At 39.2% G+C, this 16,002-nt stretch overlaps 1 protein-coding gene across 1 annotated transcript in view; it reads left to right on the top strand.

The window, feature by feature from the left end:
* The first annotated feature begins 319 nt into the window (after positions 1-319).
* LOC114162003 (chloride channel protein 2-like) overlaps positions 320-16,002 on the top strand; it is a 78,578-nt gene continuing 62,895 nt past the window's right edge. The window contains exons 1-4 of the mRNA XM_028045746.1: positions 320-407; positions 2,188-2,238; positions 12,680-12,811; positions 13,692-13,820. Of these exons, the coding sequence (XP_027901547.1) occupies positions 320-407; positions 2,188-2,238; positions 12,680-12,811; positions 13,692-13,820 (400 nt within the window). The remainder of the gene's footprint in view (positions 408-2,187; positions 2,239-12,679; positions 12,812-13,691; positions 13,821-16,002) is intronic.

The raw sequence follows: 16,002 nt of genomic DNA, 5'->3' as shown, positions 1-16,002 counted from the left end.
CTGAAAGTCCAAGCAAGTTCACTCTGAAAGCAGACCCAAAGTGGGGAATGGTTAAATTACTGGGAAAACACTCTGTTGGACAATCAAAATCTCAGTTTCCTCAAAGACTGTTGTGTTTGAGCATGCTGCAGGGAACCTATCCCGATTACATTACATGGTGCTGCAAACAGCATTTTGACTCTGACTTTCAACAAGTATAATCTTCCGATGGCGTAATCAGAGGTTAGACCATCCATCCCAACAGTCGTCACCAGAGAGACTCACTGGGTCGCCAAAGTCATTGAGTTTCTAAAGCCACTGGGAGCTGTTTTAAAGAATAATGCTGCACCCTGGTCGAATTCCTCACAGTCTGTCGAAACACTCTGAAAAATGCAGGACTCTGAGGGTGAATAATGAGGGAGAGCAGGGTAAGATGAAGCATGCAGCCATGAGGAAGGGTGGTGTATGGATTGTTCCTTTAACTTAATAATAAAGTAGTGAAGGAATAATTGATCTCAAGTTTAACCAGATTCATTTAGATTTTTGAGCAACTTCTGGAAATATTTTTTGTATCATGGTGTTGAGCGTAAACTGCAGTATTACCTAGTCTTACAGTTGGCAAGAGTTACAGTGAAAACAAATTGCCTTGATGAAGTGCAGTTTGGGCCACAGATCAGAGCTACTGCAGTTTTCCAATGTGGCGCAGAGGTTACTGTAAATCACTTACCTCATTGCTGATGGGCTTTACTGCAGCTGCTCCACCATAAACGGTGGAGTTTTATTAATGCCGTGATTAATTTTTATGTGTTTGGATTGTGATATCAGCACATGCTTTATACAGGGCAACTCCTCGCCGTAAAACTGAGGCTTATTCGTCAAAGGCCACAAAGAACTTAGATGTTACTTTGCTACTAACTTTTTAAAGTCTAGTTTCAAACTTGTTCTATCTGTTGTATGCCTCATTTCGTAACCTTTCCCTGCTAATCTGATTTGTTGTATTAAATCTTTGCTTCATCTTCCTGATCTCAGTTATTTTAATCTCACTTTCCTTCTTTTTCCAACCTCTCTGACCTCTCCTTCACTTTTTCTTGTTTGCTCTTGCCACTCAGCTCTCTTCACTTCCCTCTTGGATGACAATCCATCAGCTTTTCTTATCCCTCTTCTTAGGCTGTGTGCAAGCTGAAGCATAAGGGTTACTGTGCGCCTTCTGCTCCATTCATTTGAGCCCCATGTTTTGAGTTATTACTCTCTAATCCTCAGTGAGACCAGAGCCTGTCCACAACTCACTTTCCCCCCATACCTTACTGATTTGTTTCCAAACTGGGCTGAAAGGTGCAAACTTTTTATCCTTTTCATTTATTTTTTCATATTTGTGATGCCAGAGGGAGACATAGTCTGAGGTTCCTATTTTAAGTCCTTACACATTAATTTACAAGTAATAGGTTTGGTGTATTTTGCATCAATAATAACTGCGTTGTGATGATCTGATATTGTGAAAGACTGGAGCGCAGCCAGCCACTAGAGGGTGATCAAAACAGCTTTCACATTTATTCATTTATTTGCTCAGGTATTCACAAAAATAACATGGATTGCATGATTTTTTTTAATACTTCAGTATTTGTATAGGTGCTCCAGTTGCTTGGAAAATCATTCATACACCTAGAACTTGCATTAAATCAAAAATATCAACATTTAGTTCATTAGTTTTATAATGGACCAACACATTCCCAATTTGGAATGTGTGGCAAGACTTAAACATTTTTTCTCACATTCTTTCTATTTAATCTAACTGCACTTGTGCAATTTTCCACCAAAGCACTTACTGGTGTATTTGCTGTGAAGCATGATTCCAATAATATTGACTTTGAAAACCAAACCATGCCACATTTACAGGTTTTTGTTAATAAAAAGGGAATATGTGTCCCTTTCTTTCAACCTCACAATTATGCATCGCAAGGACGCCAATGACATAATTATCTCTTGCCCCTGTTCACCCCACATTGCCTCATCACTCTTTTCTGTTACCTTGTTCATTTGTTAAACTGCTGCATGTGAACAGGGCCTACATCCATCACAAAGTAATGACATTATGTACTTAACTTTTTTTCCTGCAGTGATCAAATGAAAAATGGAATCTTAGAGAGAGAAAAAATGCACACATCCAAGCTGTGCATTGTGTAACAATTTCATATGGTTTTTGTTCTCCAGGGTCAGGGTATCCGTATGTCCTGGAGGCCCCAGCCCAGGATTTTATCTCTGGTAAACAAACAACAAAATGTATAACCCCCAGCTTTCCTTCATCAACTAAAATCAAACCCTCAATTTCACCTCTCCATTACTACAGCTGCAGTAATACTTCATCAATAATATGTACTGTTGAAGAAGAAGATCATTTAATGCTAGCTTTGGACAAAAAGTTTTGGCTCTTTCCTCTTTTCTCTCCCGAGTCCTTGGCGAGTGGCGGCGTCCTGCTAAAACGAAACTAACACAGCGTGTTGACGTCACAGATCACAGAGTTTAATTCATAGAAAGCGATGAACAACAAAGCTGCAGAGATACAGAGATATGCATTAACTCATAAAATAACAGACACACAAGGGATAGACAAACGAACACAGAACATATAGACAGACAACGGCGCCCAACGTGGAGAGGAAAAATGGAAAAACTCTCTCTCTTCTTTTTCCTTTACACTCCGTTTTAAACAAAAGGGGTGTTTCCGTATTTTAATCTATGCAACGAAGGCGTTCCGTTGTTCAACCAATCAGAGACCTGTTTTCGGCCCCAAAGAAACCCCGGACACTCCCCTATACAGCTCAGAGGTCTGGTTCTTATCTCAGTATTGGCCACTTCGTGCTCATCTCTGTCTGGCACGAGGAGAGGCGCCAAGAAGTCTCTTGCCCCCTATCGGAATGTAAATTTATTACTCTGTCTTCAGCGGGGGAGGAAAAAAGCCCTGCTTGTTTAAATGTCTGCTATTGTCAGCTCCTCCATGCTCAACAGAAAACTGTTCCAATAAAAGTGTTAGCTATACCTTTACACATGTTGTAAGTATTTTAGCACTTAAATAATCATTTTCCTTTACAGTACTAAATGGTCATTAAGTGTTTCTGCACTGCTGTAATGCTTCCAAACAGTTTCCAGTGCTTTGTGATGTCTTAATCCACCCACCATTAATATCAGAAAAAGCTCTGCAGACTCAAACTCCAGTGATTGTCTCAGTGCAATAAAGTTTCAAAACAGCTCTGTGAAACACACAACATTATACATTTACAACTTTTGGCTTCTTATTAATCAACAACCAACAGGAAAATACCCCAGTGTGCTTAACATTGCTATTTTGCTGTATCAGTAAAGACTAACTCCACCAGCCTGGCCTTATTACCACTCGCCTCCAGCCCTAATGTGTAGTCGGAAACAGTGTCTTGATATAGATGTGTGTGTGTGCGCGCGTGTTTGTTTGTAATACCTTGTGGAGACCATTTTCCTGACACATACTACATTGTGGGGATCCACTGCTCCTTGTGGGGACCGAAGCCTGGTCACCACAAGGGGAAATGCTGTTTTTGGGTCAGGGGTTAGATTTAGGACTAAGGCATGACTTAAGTGTTGGTTAGGGTTAGGTATGTAATGGATAGGGTTAGGGTTAGGATAAGAGTAAGGTTTAGGCTGTAGAAATGATTGGAAGTCGATGGGAAGTCGCCTCAAAGATAGCCATGCAAACATCTGTGCATGTGATTGGGGAACTGAATACTTCTGGCTGGCTATGCAATAAACTAGGAGTCAATATATATATACAGTATATACTGTATATATATATATATATATATATATATTTCTTACATTTTGTTTCATGACAGCCACAAACCTCAATGTATTTTATTGGAATTTAAATGTCAGATTAACACAAAGTAGTGCATTTTTATGAAGAAGAAGATGTCTAAAACCTCAGATGTGCATTTGTTTTTAACCTATCTGAGTCAGTACCTTGCTAAATCAACTTTCTAGAGAAAACCAGTGGCAGGTCTTCTGCAGTATGTCTCAATCAGCTTTGCAGGTCTTGAAGCAAATTTTTTATCATCCTTCTTTGAAAAGAAATAAAATAATATCTTGACCTCAGCCAGACTGAATTTGGGCATCTGTGCACATCAGTTTTCAAATCTTGCTCAGATTAACAATTAGGTTTTAAATTTGACCTAATTGAGGTTCTAATTCAGCATCATAGCCCTGGATGTAAGTTTTGGGCTGTTGACTTGCTGGTGGATGGACCTCTCGGGTTTATGGTTTGAGCAATGTTCTGCATGTCCAGCATATGTTTGTTTTCCTTTTCTCCTCCTGTTTTAGTTGTGTTTAGGTCATCATATACTGTATATGGTACAGTTTGTAAATTCAAATGTGTTTCTACTTTATTCTTTTATGTATGAGCAAAGAGAACATGGTGAATACATAGGCTATGCATTTTCTTGTCACTTTTGAAAGATAGTGCAGATACTGGGTGTGCCATAGTTTTGCTCTGAGGCTTGGTACGGTAGGTTGGGAAAATGTAAATCAGCACACTTCAATGTCTGCAGAGGACTGCAGAACAAAAGTGCTGAGTCTGCAGTAGAGAGTGTGTGTTTGTGATGAGAAGGCGGGGCAAGAAGAGGGCAAACTATAGTGGAATAGAACGCTGGAGAAATGAATGGATGCAAAGCTGTAATGAAAGCATGATTTGAAATGGAAAGAGGTGGAAAAGTTAACACAGGAAATGGAAGTAAAGAGATGAGTGGAGGAGTTGATTTCAGAAGTCTGGAGAGGAGATTGATGAAATGAATGGCGATGAAAAGAAGAGAGAGAATAAAAACAAGAGTTGGGGAGAGTCTGCAATCCATCCTGTGAGTTTTGGTTCACTAGGCTGGAGTGCAGGAAATGAAACGACTTCTTCATTTTGATCTCACTGAACGTGTCATACTCACAAGAGGGAGATTAGCAATTGTTTAATTATTCAGGCTACACATACACAAATCTGCCCAGATTTCCATAGTTAAAAAACCTCAAGTACTTCATGGAGTTTCCTTCTGACATCAGGAAGGAAAGATGTCCGTTTTCCAACTGTTGAGATACTGTTTTAATACAATTTCTAAATGATTGAGTCATTTAGTCCTTGGTGTAAAATATCACCCATGAATGGAGAACATGTAGGACCATCACCTATCTGCACTCTATCAAGATTAGCTGTGAATCCATCTGTTGCACGCTCAAATAAACTACGAAAAACTCAAGAGCTCCATCTCAGACTCAACGGCCCTTAATGAATGTAATGAATGTGAAAGGTTATGGCAATTCAATTAAAGACTGGTCATATATGACTGGTTGGTGAGATTTCTGGGAGACAAGTTGACAGATTTTCTAAAAAGATTTCAATGTATTGGTCCAAGATGCATTTCTTCAGACTGTGTGCGGCTTGTACCAGACCAGGGCTGAAACAACATGAATATGAACTCTTCTGTAAACCAGTTTTCTCTTCTCTAAGGTTGTATCTTGTACAAGACAATGATCTCCAATTACAGTAAATGGCAAATAGCTTGCATTTGTGCAGCACTTTGCTCTACGCTCACATTCTGTTTACAGCATCAAGAATGAGTTTGTTTCAGTGATTCATTTTCGAATCATAACTTGAAAACTTTAAATTAATATGGCTGCAAACATGCAATAAAATTAATTGACAACTGCATGTAGTTGATTTGTGCCTTTTTACTTTCTATTTATTGATCTTTAGCAAATCACCATCCCTGGAGCAAAGACAGCCTCAGAAATCAAAGGGTCAGTGTGAAGTTGGTTGTTATAGTCATTTTCGTAGACTTGGAGGAGACAGAAGAAAAGTGACTCCATGGAAAGACGGAAAAAAGACCTTAATGCATTCGTTAAGGGTGGTGTAAGGGCCATTGTATTGATTTTGTGTTTATGTGGGACTGACAGTTAAAATTAATCAATGACTTAAAGGAAATTCAGAGCTCCAGCTCCAGCTCAGTGTAAAAAGAAACTGAGATGCAGTAATGAGTAGTATTAAGCCCCTTTATTCATAAACCCCTTCATAAAACCAAGTGTAACAAAATGCCTTCAGAATAACCTAATTGGTAAATAGAGACCATCTGTTTCAGTTAAATATTTGTACTCTAAGAGTTTGAAAATTTCAAGCAGATATCTGAAAACAGATTATGACATAACAGCAGACAAACAAAGACTTGGCCGCTAACATAAACCGACAGCTCTCCATTTTATTGTTATTGAAGAGCATTGGTCATGAGCTATGTAGGATTAATGGGGTGATTACAAATAACTCTAACGATGCTCAAGGCCTAAAAATCAAGGTTTGGTCAACTAAAATAATATTTCCATAGTTTGGATCACTCCCAAAGTACATTACGCAATTGTGTAACTGATAATGGCATCTACAACCTTGACGAAAAATTTATTGATCAGCTCCTGTTATCTGCTGTAAATGTCAGCTTTAAGTCGGTTGTATTGCTCAGCAGTGAAGGACATTTAAATTAAGCTTTATTTATTGTGTTTTATAAGCATTCACAAACTGCACACAAAGATCAATAACACTGCAGCTGCATGTGGGCAACAATTTAATGTGAAATAGCAGAGTAGCACTCTACTGGTTCTGTGCTTATTGCTCTTTTTGTTTGGAGATGGGATAATTGTGCTCATTAATAGTTGAATCAATTTGTAATCAAACTCTATTCCTAAGCATTAATTTTGTCCTACTTGACAGACATGAAATGTGAAAGTGGTAGACTCTGAGGACATAAATAAAACTTTGAGTGAACACAGGCAAGAAAACCTTTCTAAAATCTTCGTCATATTTTAGCAGCCGCCTCTGGCAAAAGAGGAAGAAAATTCTTTATTCAAAGCAATATTTGAAGGTTTTAACATATTTATGTTCTGAAGTACAATCCCTACTAAATCCTCTCAGCTGTTAATCTGTGTGATTAATCCTTTATTGAGATATGCCTCTTAGGCATTATTTATTAAATATCTGTGAAGATAGCAAACTTTATCTGGTTTGAAGACATTATGGTACAGTTTCAGACTATAAGCGCTGTAACATTAACGGTTGGACCAGCAGTTTTTCATGCTGACTGTGTCGTCTCTGCCATTGCCTCAGAAGTTATTGAATAGAAAAACGTCTCAAAGCCACATTTCCTCCTTTGCAACAAACTTGTATTTTTGGAGGCAGATTTTTCTCATGAAAGTTTAAGTCACAAAAGTAAATATTAATCATGGAAGTTTTAAAAAATTCAGTTTAAAGTTATGCAGAAGTGGTAAGGCACTCCCTAACAAGCAAAATGAGGACCAAAACTTAGATTATAGCATTTGGCATTTAGCATGTGATAATCCTCCTTTAATGAGAATTTGGATCCAGAGCAGAAACTGTTTATTTCTTGAAAGCATCTTTAATATGTATTGCAAGGCATTTGTCATCCTTGCACTACTTAAGCTTTAAATTGAGGAAAGACGACCCGGTTTGGTGCGTAGGTTTAATGTTACCCTCCTATACACGACTTAAACACACACCCTAAAGCCTGCAATTAAGGAAAGACACCCAAGCTGTTTATGTATCATAATAAGGTGGTGGATTTGTCCCAGCCTCCGATTTGGTGGTGCATGTGTGTCCGCGCAGACACACCATTCCACCTCATTAAGCAGACATTGTTCTGGAGCCATAAGACTGGTGCCACAACAGTCGTTACTCGGCGAGTGATTGAGTGCGAGACGAGACGCTTTGGGTGCTCGCTGGGGACCGACGCAGTGGCTGCTACAGAACATTTACATGGGCATCCCCTCCCTTTTCATCTTATTAGCATAAAGAACACATCAACACGAAAGAGGGAGCAGAGGAGGAATGGATAGAGGGATTAATGAATAGACGAGTCAAGAGAACGAGATGTTACAGTTGCAGGGTTCACAGGAATGACTATGGTCTCATTAAGTAGCAGAACAAACATCTACAGATTCGTATTTGTTTTTCTATCTTTATTTCTCTAACGTCTTTCTTTGTTGTCCTTAGGGACCGATTTGTTTTGTAAGCTCTTTCCTTTATTTAGTAATCTCCATTTATGTTGCTTATTTATTTTTTCCCCTGTTCTGCATTGACTCATTTACAGAATTAGTTTATTTTTCACTGAAATCGCATTGATTCTTTGATTTATTTAGGATGAGCTACTGTAGGTCTGGAGGAGTCTTCAAAGAGGCAAACACTCTGAACCAATCTGGGTTCTTGTAGCAAGAGCTTTCATAGAATACTTTCAAACCAATCCATGCTTGTAGTTCCTAAAATCTTATTCAAATCGTTATGTTGAGCTGCTACTGTTTACTGGAACACGAAGACCATATGATGTAAATTTTGTCATCTGTAGCGACCCACTGGGCACATCTAGAGTCGTGTGGAGCTTAGATGTTTGTAAGCATGCGGGTTGTGCAGACGACAGAAATGGTTGGTCAGATCATGAGCAGAATAAGAAAAAAATACATGCAGAAGAGATCTACTTTTTAAAATTTTAAGCAAGCGTACAAAAATGATACATTCTGATGAGATCTTTGGCTTTCTTCTTTTGTTTGTGGACATTTTATAAACCTCTCATTATCTTCCCCCAATAAGGCTGCAGTAAAAAACAATTTTTTTTGAGTGAAACAGACTTGCTCAAAAATGGTCTGAATAGAAGTGCATGTTTATCCATGAGCACTAAGAGGCTGATGTAACCTTAGAGGTATGTCCAGCCCTTAAACATTGGGGTCCAAAGTCTGTCTTCATGTTCTGTCCTGCAAGTTTTAGATGTTTTCCTGTTTCAGCACACTTTGATCAAAGAAACTTGTTGTGTCTACCACTAGGTGGTGTACGAGAATATGATAGAGAGGAGAGAGAAGAAGAAGAGAGAAGATGGAGGAAAGGAATACTTGATGTTACTGTACTACTGAGCGAGTTATGAATAAAAGCTGTTAAGGGTTCTTTGTCTACTTGAGCTTCTACCTCGTCCTAGCTTCCAAACATAACAGAACTGATAGTTGGCATGTTGCTAGAGAACTTGATAGTATGCTGATGAGCTAATTAAGCCATTGTTTAATTCAAGACCAGAAGAGTAATACATTTCTTGCTCTGAAACCCAATCCAAACTTCTTTTAGTTTTGAGCTCTTTTATTTTGAACTGCTTCTTTTTTACTTGCACTTGGTTAATTTAAAATCTAATGCAACTCAGATAGGAAACTGTTTGTGAAAGTCCTGAAAATAATTTCACAATTTATGGAAAACCTTTAACTCATGTATGTGGGGGTGTGCGTGCGTGTGTGCACACCGATTGGTGCCAATCATCAGTTTCAGTTGAATCCATCCTGTATCAGTCAGCATTGGCATTTAAAACTCAAATGATCCGAATGTTGGCGTTTGTCTATCTGTGCTCCTCCTGATCTAATTAAGCAGGTGGTTTTAAACATAGCGAGCCGTTTCTAATTGAATCTCTACCTCATGCATGAAGCTCCATAATGAATGTGGAGCCACATAGACACGAAGAGGGAGCATGCCTCATTGCCATGACCGAGCAAAATTGGTGTATTAATGGTCAGCCTTTTAGGCCTTTTACACCCTTAGAAGGCTGTCACCTTACATAATACATGAAGGGATGATTTGAATAATTAGGTTTTCAGTGGAAGCAATAATGAGGAATCTGCACCGGTAGTGTTGGTCTTCGGAGGTGTGTGTTCACTCTGCTTTTCTATTCTCCTCATTTTCACAGTATAATCACAGCAGAATGGGACCCGTGTTAGTTTCCAAAATGGTTTTGTTCTGCCTAAAGGTCATGCAAACACAGTCTGCTGTTGTTGCAAAGACCTATTTTAGGTGTGCTGATGTTTACATGCCACATTAAATCTGCCCCCCACAACTTTATCTGAAATGCTCAGATAAATCGTTAACAATTGTTTGATTGGAGATGTTTCAGTCCAGCCATAGTTTTTTAATTTGACAATAAATGTATAGACGGGAATGACGCAGGCCACTCTCTAATGCAGTTCCCTAATGTCACATCGAGGAGCATGATGCACTGTGTATCCAAGGCAACCTAAATTAGTCTCAGCAGGTTTGTGGGCACTATGTCTCTTGGTGAGGAGAGATTGAGCAAGTGCGCATGTAAGACTAAAAAAGGAATAGAAGGAAGGAGTGCAGAGAAAGGAAAGACAGCGTAAAAGAGGAGTGAAGAGTTTCAAATAAGACCTGCAAGAGAGAGAGAGGGAGATGTGGAGCTCAGAAGCCAAGTCAGAGGTTGAATGTGATTATAAGATGGATGAAGGGATCGGGGGAGGATGCATGGGGTGACTCTGGCGATAAGAGTCACTGGGAAGGAACATGCTGCTTATTGCATGCCATGAAGAATAAAGGCAGCAACTAGTCTGTAGGACCGCTGTGATTCTGTGCCTGTGCCTGTGTTGAAAAGCACTGTAAGCTAACGAATTTATACATCCAAACAGCCCAAATTACACTTGATGTTGTAAAGACACATAGGCACTCTGCGCAGAAGCACAAGGAAGTCATGCCTGCATGTGTGCATGCTGACACACACACACACACACACCCCTTTCTTACATTGACTGGATGACAGAAGGGGTGTAGGAACACAGACGGGCCGTGGGTGAGATGACGCACAAGCATGCACACATGCACTCGCATAACGCATAAAGCTAAATATACTCATGTACAAGTCCTGTTCCTCTGATCTGTCACAAAATTGGAGATGGAGTGATGGAAAGCACAGGCAAATCTGTGCGATGGGGGAAGCGTTTCTCACAGCTTTTGCCTCAGTTCACAGCTAAAGGTGTTAATTGGAGAATGTGTGCCTGTGGTTTTCTTTCCAATCCCTGCAGTATTTTCTCCTCACCTCATCCACCGCTTCAACGGCTGTATTTTCCCTTCTCTACCATCAGAATCATTGCATGCACAGGACCTTCAAATATTTTTTATGCTGTTTTTTAATTTTTTTTAATTAACTTCTGATTTACATTCAGAAAAAAGAAAACATTCCTTAAAAATCATTGATACATATCACAGCGGGACATCCTAAAGTGCTTCAGTCCCATATCCTTCAGCAAGTTCGGACCGCCACAAACAGGAATAGGGGACAAAGAAGAGCTCTGGCGGAGTCCAATCTGCACTGGAACTACGTCCAACTTTCTGACAGAATATGGCCAAGATTCTTAGTTTGGTTATACAAGATCAAAATGGTCCTTTAAAAATATCAAATATGTCCAGGTGCCAAGCAAGAGGCCTTTTCATGACTTGTGGACCGGAGAACCAAGCTCCCATGACAACCGCAGCAGCACCGTGAAGATAAAATCTCTGTTTAAAGTTCCCCAGATTGGACAAGAAAATAATCACCATTCATTAATGAAAACTCTTCTCTTTGTTAAATGAAACAAACGAACAGCAAGGTTTATTTGGTTATTTTGCATAGCTATATAACAGAGTTGCACAATTAATTGATTGGCATCATAATTTCCATGCAAGCAGTATCCCCACAAACGTTGACAAATTTAATGCAAAAAACTGATGTTGATGATATTGGCTGAGGTGCTAACCCCTGAGAGGAGAGGTGTAGATCAGTATGACGTTCAATATTCACCAAGAACATCATCATTTAGTGTTTTTTTTTTCTTATGGTGTGCAGTTCTGCTGCTTCCTTTGTATTTGACTGAATGAATGCACCATGAATGTTATTATAGGAAAGTAACAAGACTGTAAAAGTCCAGTTTGTTTGATTCAAATGGATTTTTTATCTTATCTGATTGAAAAGCACTGACACAAAAGCATTTAAATTTTCCATTCCTGATCACAGAGCAAATGGTTGCAGAGCAGTGGCATTTAAGCAGAGTTGTTTGGCTCAGAGAGAAAAGGAAGGAGCGATAGCTATAATAAATTATGAATACTGCTGCACTCAGACTATTGATTTTGCCATCTTCTTCTACTGAGGGGAGTATGAAGTTTTTTTATTTATTTTTTAGATAAGTGAAAATCTGCTAAAAGATACGGCAACATTTTTCTAAATGTCACGTTTTTTTCCTACCTTGGAGAAATATATAAACCCTACTGTCTGAGCACATGCTAATGAGACTGCTCTATTTCACAATCAAGCTAATGTTCAGCTCCAGCAATTAGTCATGATTAGTATTTCTGTTAAACAGTGTACCAGAGCTGAGTTAGTTGGGTGCAGCATATTTAACTGTGTCTTAAACCATCAAGCCTGGCAAGAATGTACTCACTCCTTGAACTTTTCACATTTTGTCAGGCCACAAGCACATTCTGAACTTTATATGGTGGAAAACTAACACTTCACAAAAGATGCATTAAACAATTCCTGCAGTGAAATGTGGCAGCATGATGCTGTGGGGAGGCTTTTCTGCACCAGGGAAAGTATTGAAGGCTTAACGCTGCTATCCAGGGAGGAAATATGCATGACCAGCCAGGGGGTCAGGTAATGTCTGCCTGATGTGTACAAATTAATTCTTCATCAGTTCAGTACACAGCTGTTTTCAACAATCAGAATGCAGGGACAGTTTATGTCTTAGTTTTTGGGAATGCACTTTTCAATATCAACTAATTCCTGGACTGAAACATGGCTCTGATCTGGGTAATGCCCCTCAACTAACATGTTCTGTTGTCTTCCTGCAGTTTGCACAGTTCGCTGCCAAAAATTCCTGATCTCACTAGTCAGAGAGGACTGGATCGTCCTGATTCTGCTTGGACTGGTCACAGGCCTCCTCAGCTGGGGGGTAGACATCTGCATCGCTATCTTCCTACGAGGTGAGTGAGAAGAGGAGGCTTTTATCAGCAAAATGCTCTACTTGTTGTATTTAAAGTTCTTGTTAAACTCCTATGTCTGTGATCAATATGTTGAGGCTTGACAACCAATTTGAAAGAGTTAGATTTTATTTTTTGCCTAATAGAGAGCAGTTTCAGGCCTGCCAACACAAGTCATCTTCACTTTGGAATATGCTGCAAGCCTCTTGCTTTATTGCTGAGTAAGTAACAGGTTACTCCATCAGGCTTAAGGTTGATGGAAATTAGTGTCTGGATCACTTTGAATAAGGCAATCTCTCACCTGGATCAAAACTCATATCTCATATTCATACTCATATTACGTGATGTGAAATAAAAAGATGAGTTTGTAGAATATTGTAGTTGCCCTGGAGCCTTTTCAAAACCCAATGGATGTTGATGCCTAGGATAAGAATGTGCTGATAAATGTGATTGGACATATCTTGTTGGGATACTGCATCGTAGAATAAGTTCATAAAAAATAAATCAGCATAAATTAGGAGAAGTCAAAGGTGAGTGAGCAGAAATATTAGATTAGTCAGGATGGATAATGGGAGATTTATGTGGATAAACACTAGAAAATGAAAGTAAGATTGTAGACCTGGCTTGAAATTTAACAGGATATTGTCTAATTAAAATGAACTTCTAAATGAAATAAAGGAAAAATAAACTAACAGAGATCTGTTTGCTCCAGTTGGTGTTGAACTGGATTCAACCCGCTTGTTTTTAAATGGTCCAAGAGGCCTGTTTCTCCCACACAGTCTAACCCTGCACGAATACACAACTTCACTCCTGTGTCGTTGCTACTGCTCTAATTTTGTTGTTTATATACACCTGTTGGCTCTACCTATGTGTGTTTCCACAGCACAGAAGTGGATGTATGGTGGTCTGGACAGTAACGTGTTCCTGCAGTACCTGGTCTGGGTCACCTGCCCTATGGTTCTTATCACCTTCTCTGCCGGCTTCACTCAGGTCCTCGCTCCCCAGGCTGTTGGTAAGACACACACACACACACACACACCCCGACACACAAACAAGACAGGATGGCAGTTCAGGCCTTTCAAAGCAAAAACACAAACATACAATGCATTTATTTACCACTATGTGAAGGTGTAGGTTTTCTTCTTTTTAAATTTATATTTGACCAAAACTTAACAACGAGTCAATCAGTTTTAAGATTTGATACATTTCCAGTCATGCTGAATATTCAATTGTTTTAGGACATGTAATAAATAATGACCCAACAACTCAACTTTTTTTAAACCAAGAACTTTGTGTAGAAGCTGGAATGTATTTGTCATGATCTGTGTTTCTTCTGTTGTCATTCTGAGTTCTTTGTGTGTTTTCTGAGTCCTTTGAGTCTCTGTGCTGTCCTGTCCTCCTCTTGATTGTTTCCCAGGTGTGTCTCATTCCCCGATTACCTTCTGTGTATTTAGTGTCACCTGTGTCTCTGTGTCGTTGTCGGGTTCTCGTCTCACTTGGCATCCTGTTCCCTGTCGTCCGTGTGCCCAGTCTCTCTTCTCATCCTTCGTGTACCGGTTGCTACCGGCGTCGAGCCCAGGCTACCGCTCGGCCGTGCTGCCCGGCTTTTGGATTTGGTGGACTGAGTAGTGTTTGGACATTCTTCATCAAAAACATTTATTTCTTCACATCCTGGGTCTCCCGCCTGCTGCCTTCACCACCTCACACCGTTTTATGACAGTTTTGTTAGTTTTCTCTCGTTTACAGAGAGAGTAAACGAGAGAAACACCTTCACTAACATTTGGATAGATGTCCCTTAGGAAGTTGGATCATTGAGCATTATGTTGCCATTAACCAGCTTCTGCCTGGATATTTGACACTCTTATTAGACATTGCAGATCCCATGATGAGTCCTCAACCTTTCAGGCTAGAGTTAATAGATCTATTGGTTTATGCTCCTTTTGAAATATACATGAATTTGGAATTAGCCTTTGGTCATTGTTTCCTCAGCTCTGAACAGTCCAGCAGTGCCACTGGCAATGATGCTGTCCCTCAGTGTTAGAAAATTATCTAAGTTCATTTACTTGTGAGTTTATTTGAAAGGTTATGTTTTCATATTATTATTCTGTTTGATGTTTACTTGACTCCTTTTCTTCTGTGAAACACTATTAACCATTTTTAGGATGTTTGCCTGGAGGCTAGAGACTTTGCACATTCCTGTGTTATCAGCTCCATGTGTAACTGATTAGTTGTAGTCAGCCACATGCCCTTTTAAGGGCATGTCCACAGAAGGTTCCAGAACACCCTTTAGCAAAGGTCATTGGTCAAATTCTTTGTGTGACTATGTGAAAAAGTCCAACCTCCTTCCTTGTATTTTCTAATAAAGCCAAATGCAGACAAAGATCGGGCAGAGTTGATCCCAGACAGTGTTTTACAGCGATTCTTCGCGTCTGTTTTCAAGTCTCTCCTTTTCTGCAGAAAAGACAATTATGTCTCTGGTTGAATCTTTGGTAGTTAGGAATTAAAATAAACCTATCACTCAGCATAATGCTGCCCCGTCCTTGTTGTTAGAAGTATGTTTTGGTAGTTGCTAATGCGTCCTTTGCAGCAAATGATCAAGCATGCACTAAAGAAATGCTATCTTTAATTAAAACGGAATTGAATTATTTATTTATTAGCATATTTTAATGTTTTTCTGATATTGAATGAAAGGGCTTCAGTGGTTAAATAAAAAATTTGCAGAATGTGCCAATTAATTTTAGATGATTAATTGTCAGAATAATTGTTGAAATAATCAATTACTAAAATGATTGTTAGCTGGAGCTTAAAGACAGTTTTTTTTAAATGAACAAAGCAAGTATTTTTAAAATAAATCAGATTTTTTTGTTGTATACTAGTACACTGTAAAAAGCTTGCTAAAATGCATTATTAAGCTTTTCTTTAACATTAATATTCACAATTACTGAATAAGAAACCTCTGACCGGAAAGTAAAAACCTTTTCTCCGAAAATCTCACATTCGTTCCCTAGATAGCCCTCTCTGTTTCTCTACAAGTTTGGGAAAGAACAGTAAATCCCCCACTAGAGTCCTGAACACAAAAGTACTTCCTGACATTCAGGTTTGGTTTATTTGAATACAGCACAGTATGTAAGTACACTCTGGTGGGTAGGGAGGAGATCTGACTGTCACTAACAGAGGCTAAAATGATGGGTGTA

The sequence above is a fragment of the Xiphophorus couchianus genome, chromosome 18 (assembly GCF_001444195.1).
Source record: "Xiphophorus couchianus chromosome 18, X_couchianus-1.0, whole genome shotgun sequence".
Taxonomy (NCBI): domain Eukaryota; kingdom Metazoa; phylum Chordata; class Actinopteri; order Cyprinodontiformes; family Poeciliidae; genus Xiphophorus; species Xiphophorus couchianus.
This window is presented reverse-complemented; position numbering and strand designations above follow the sequence as displayed.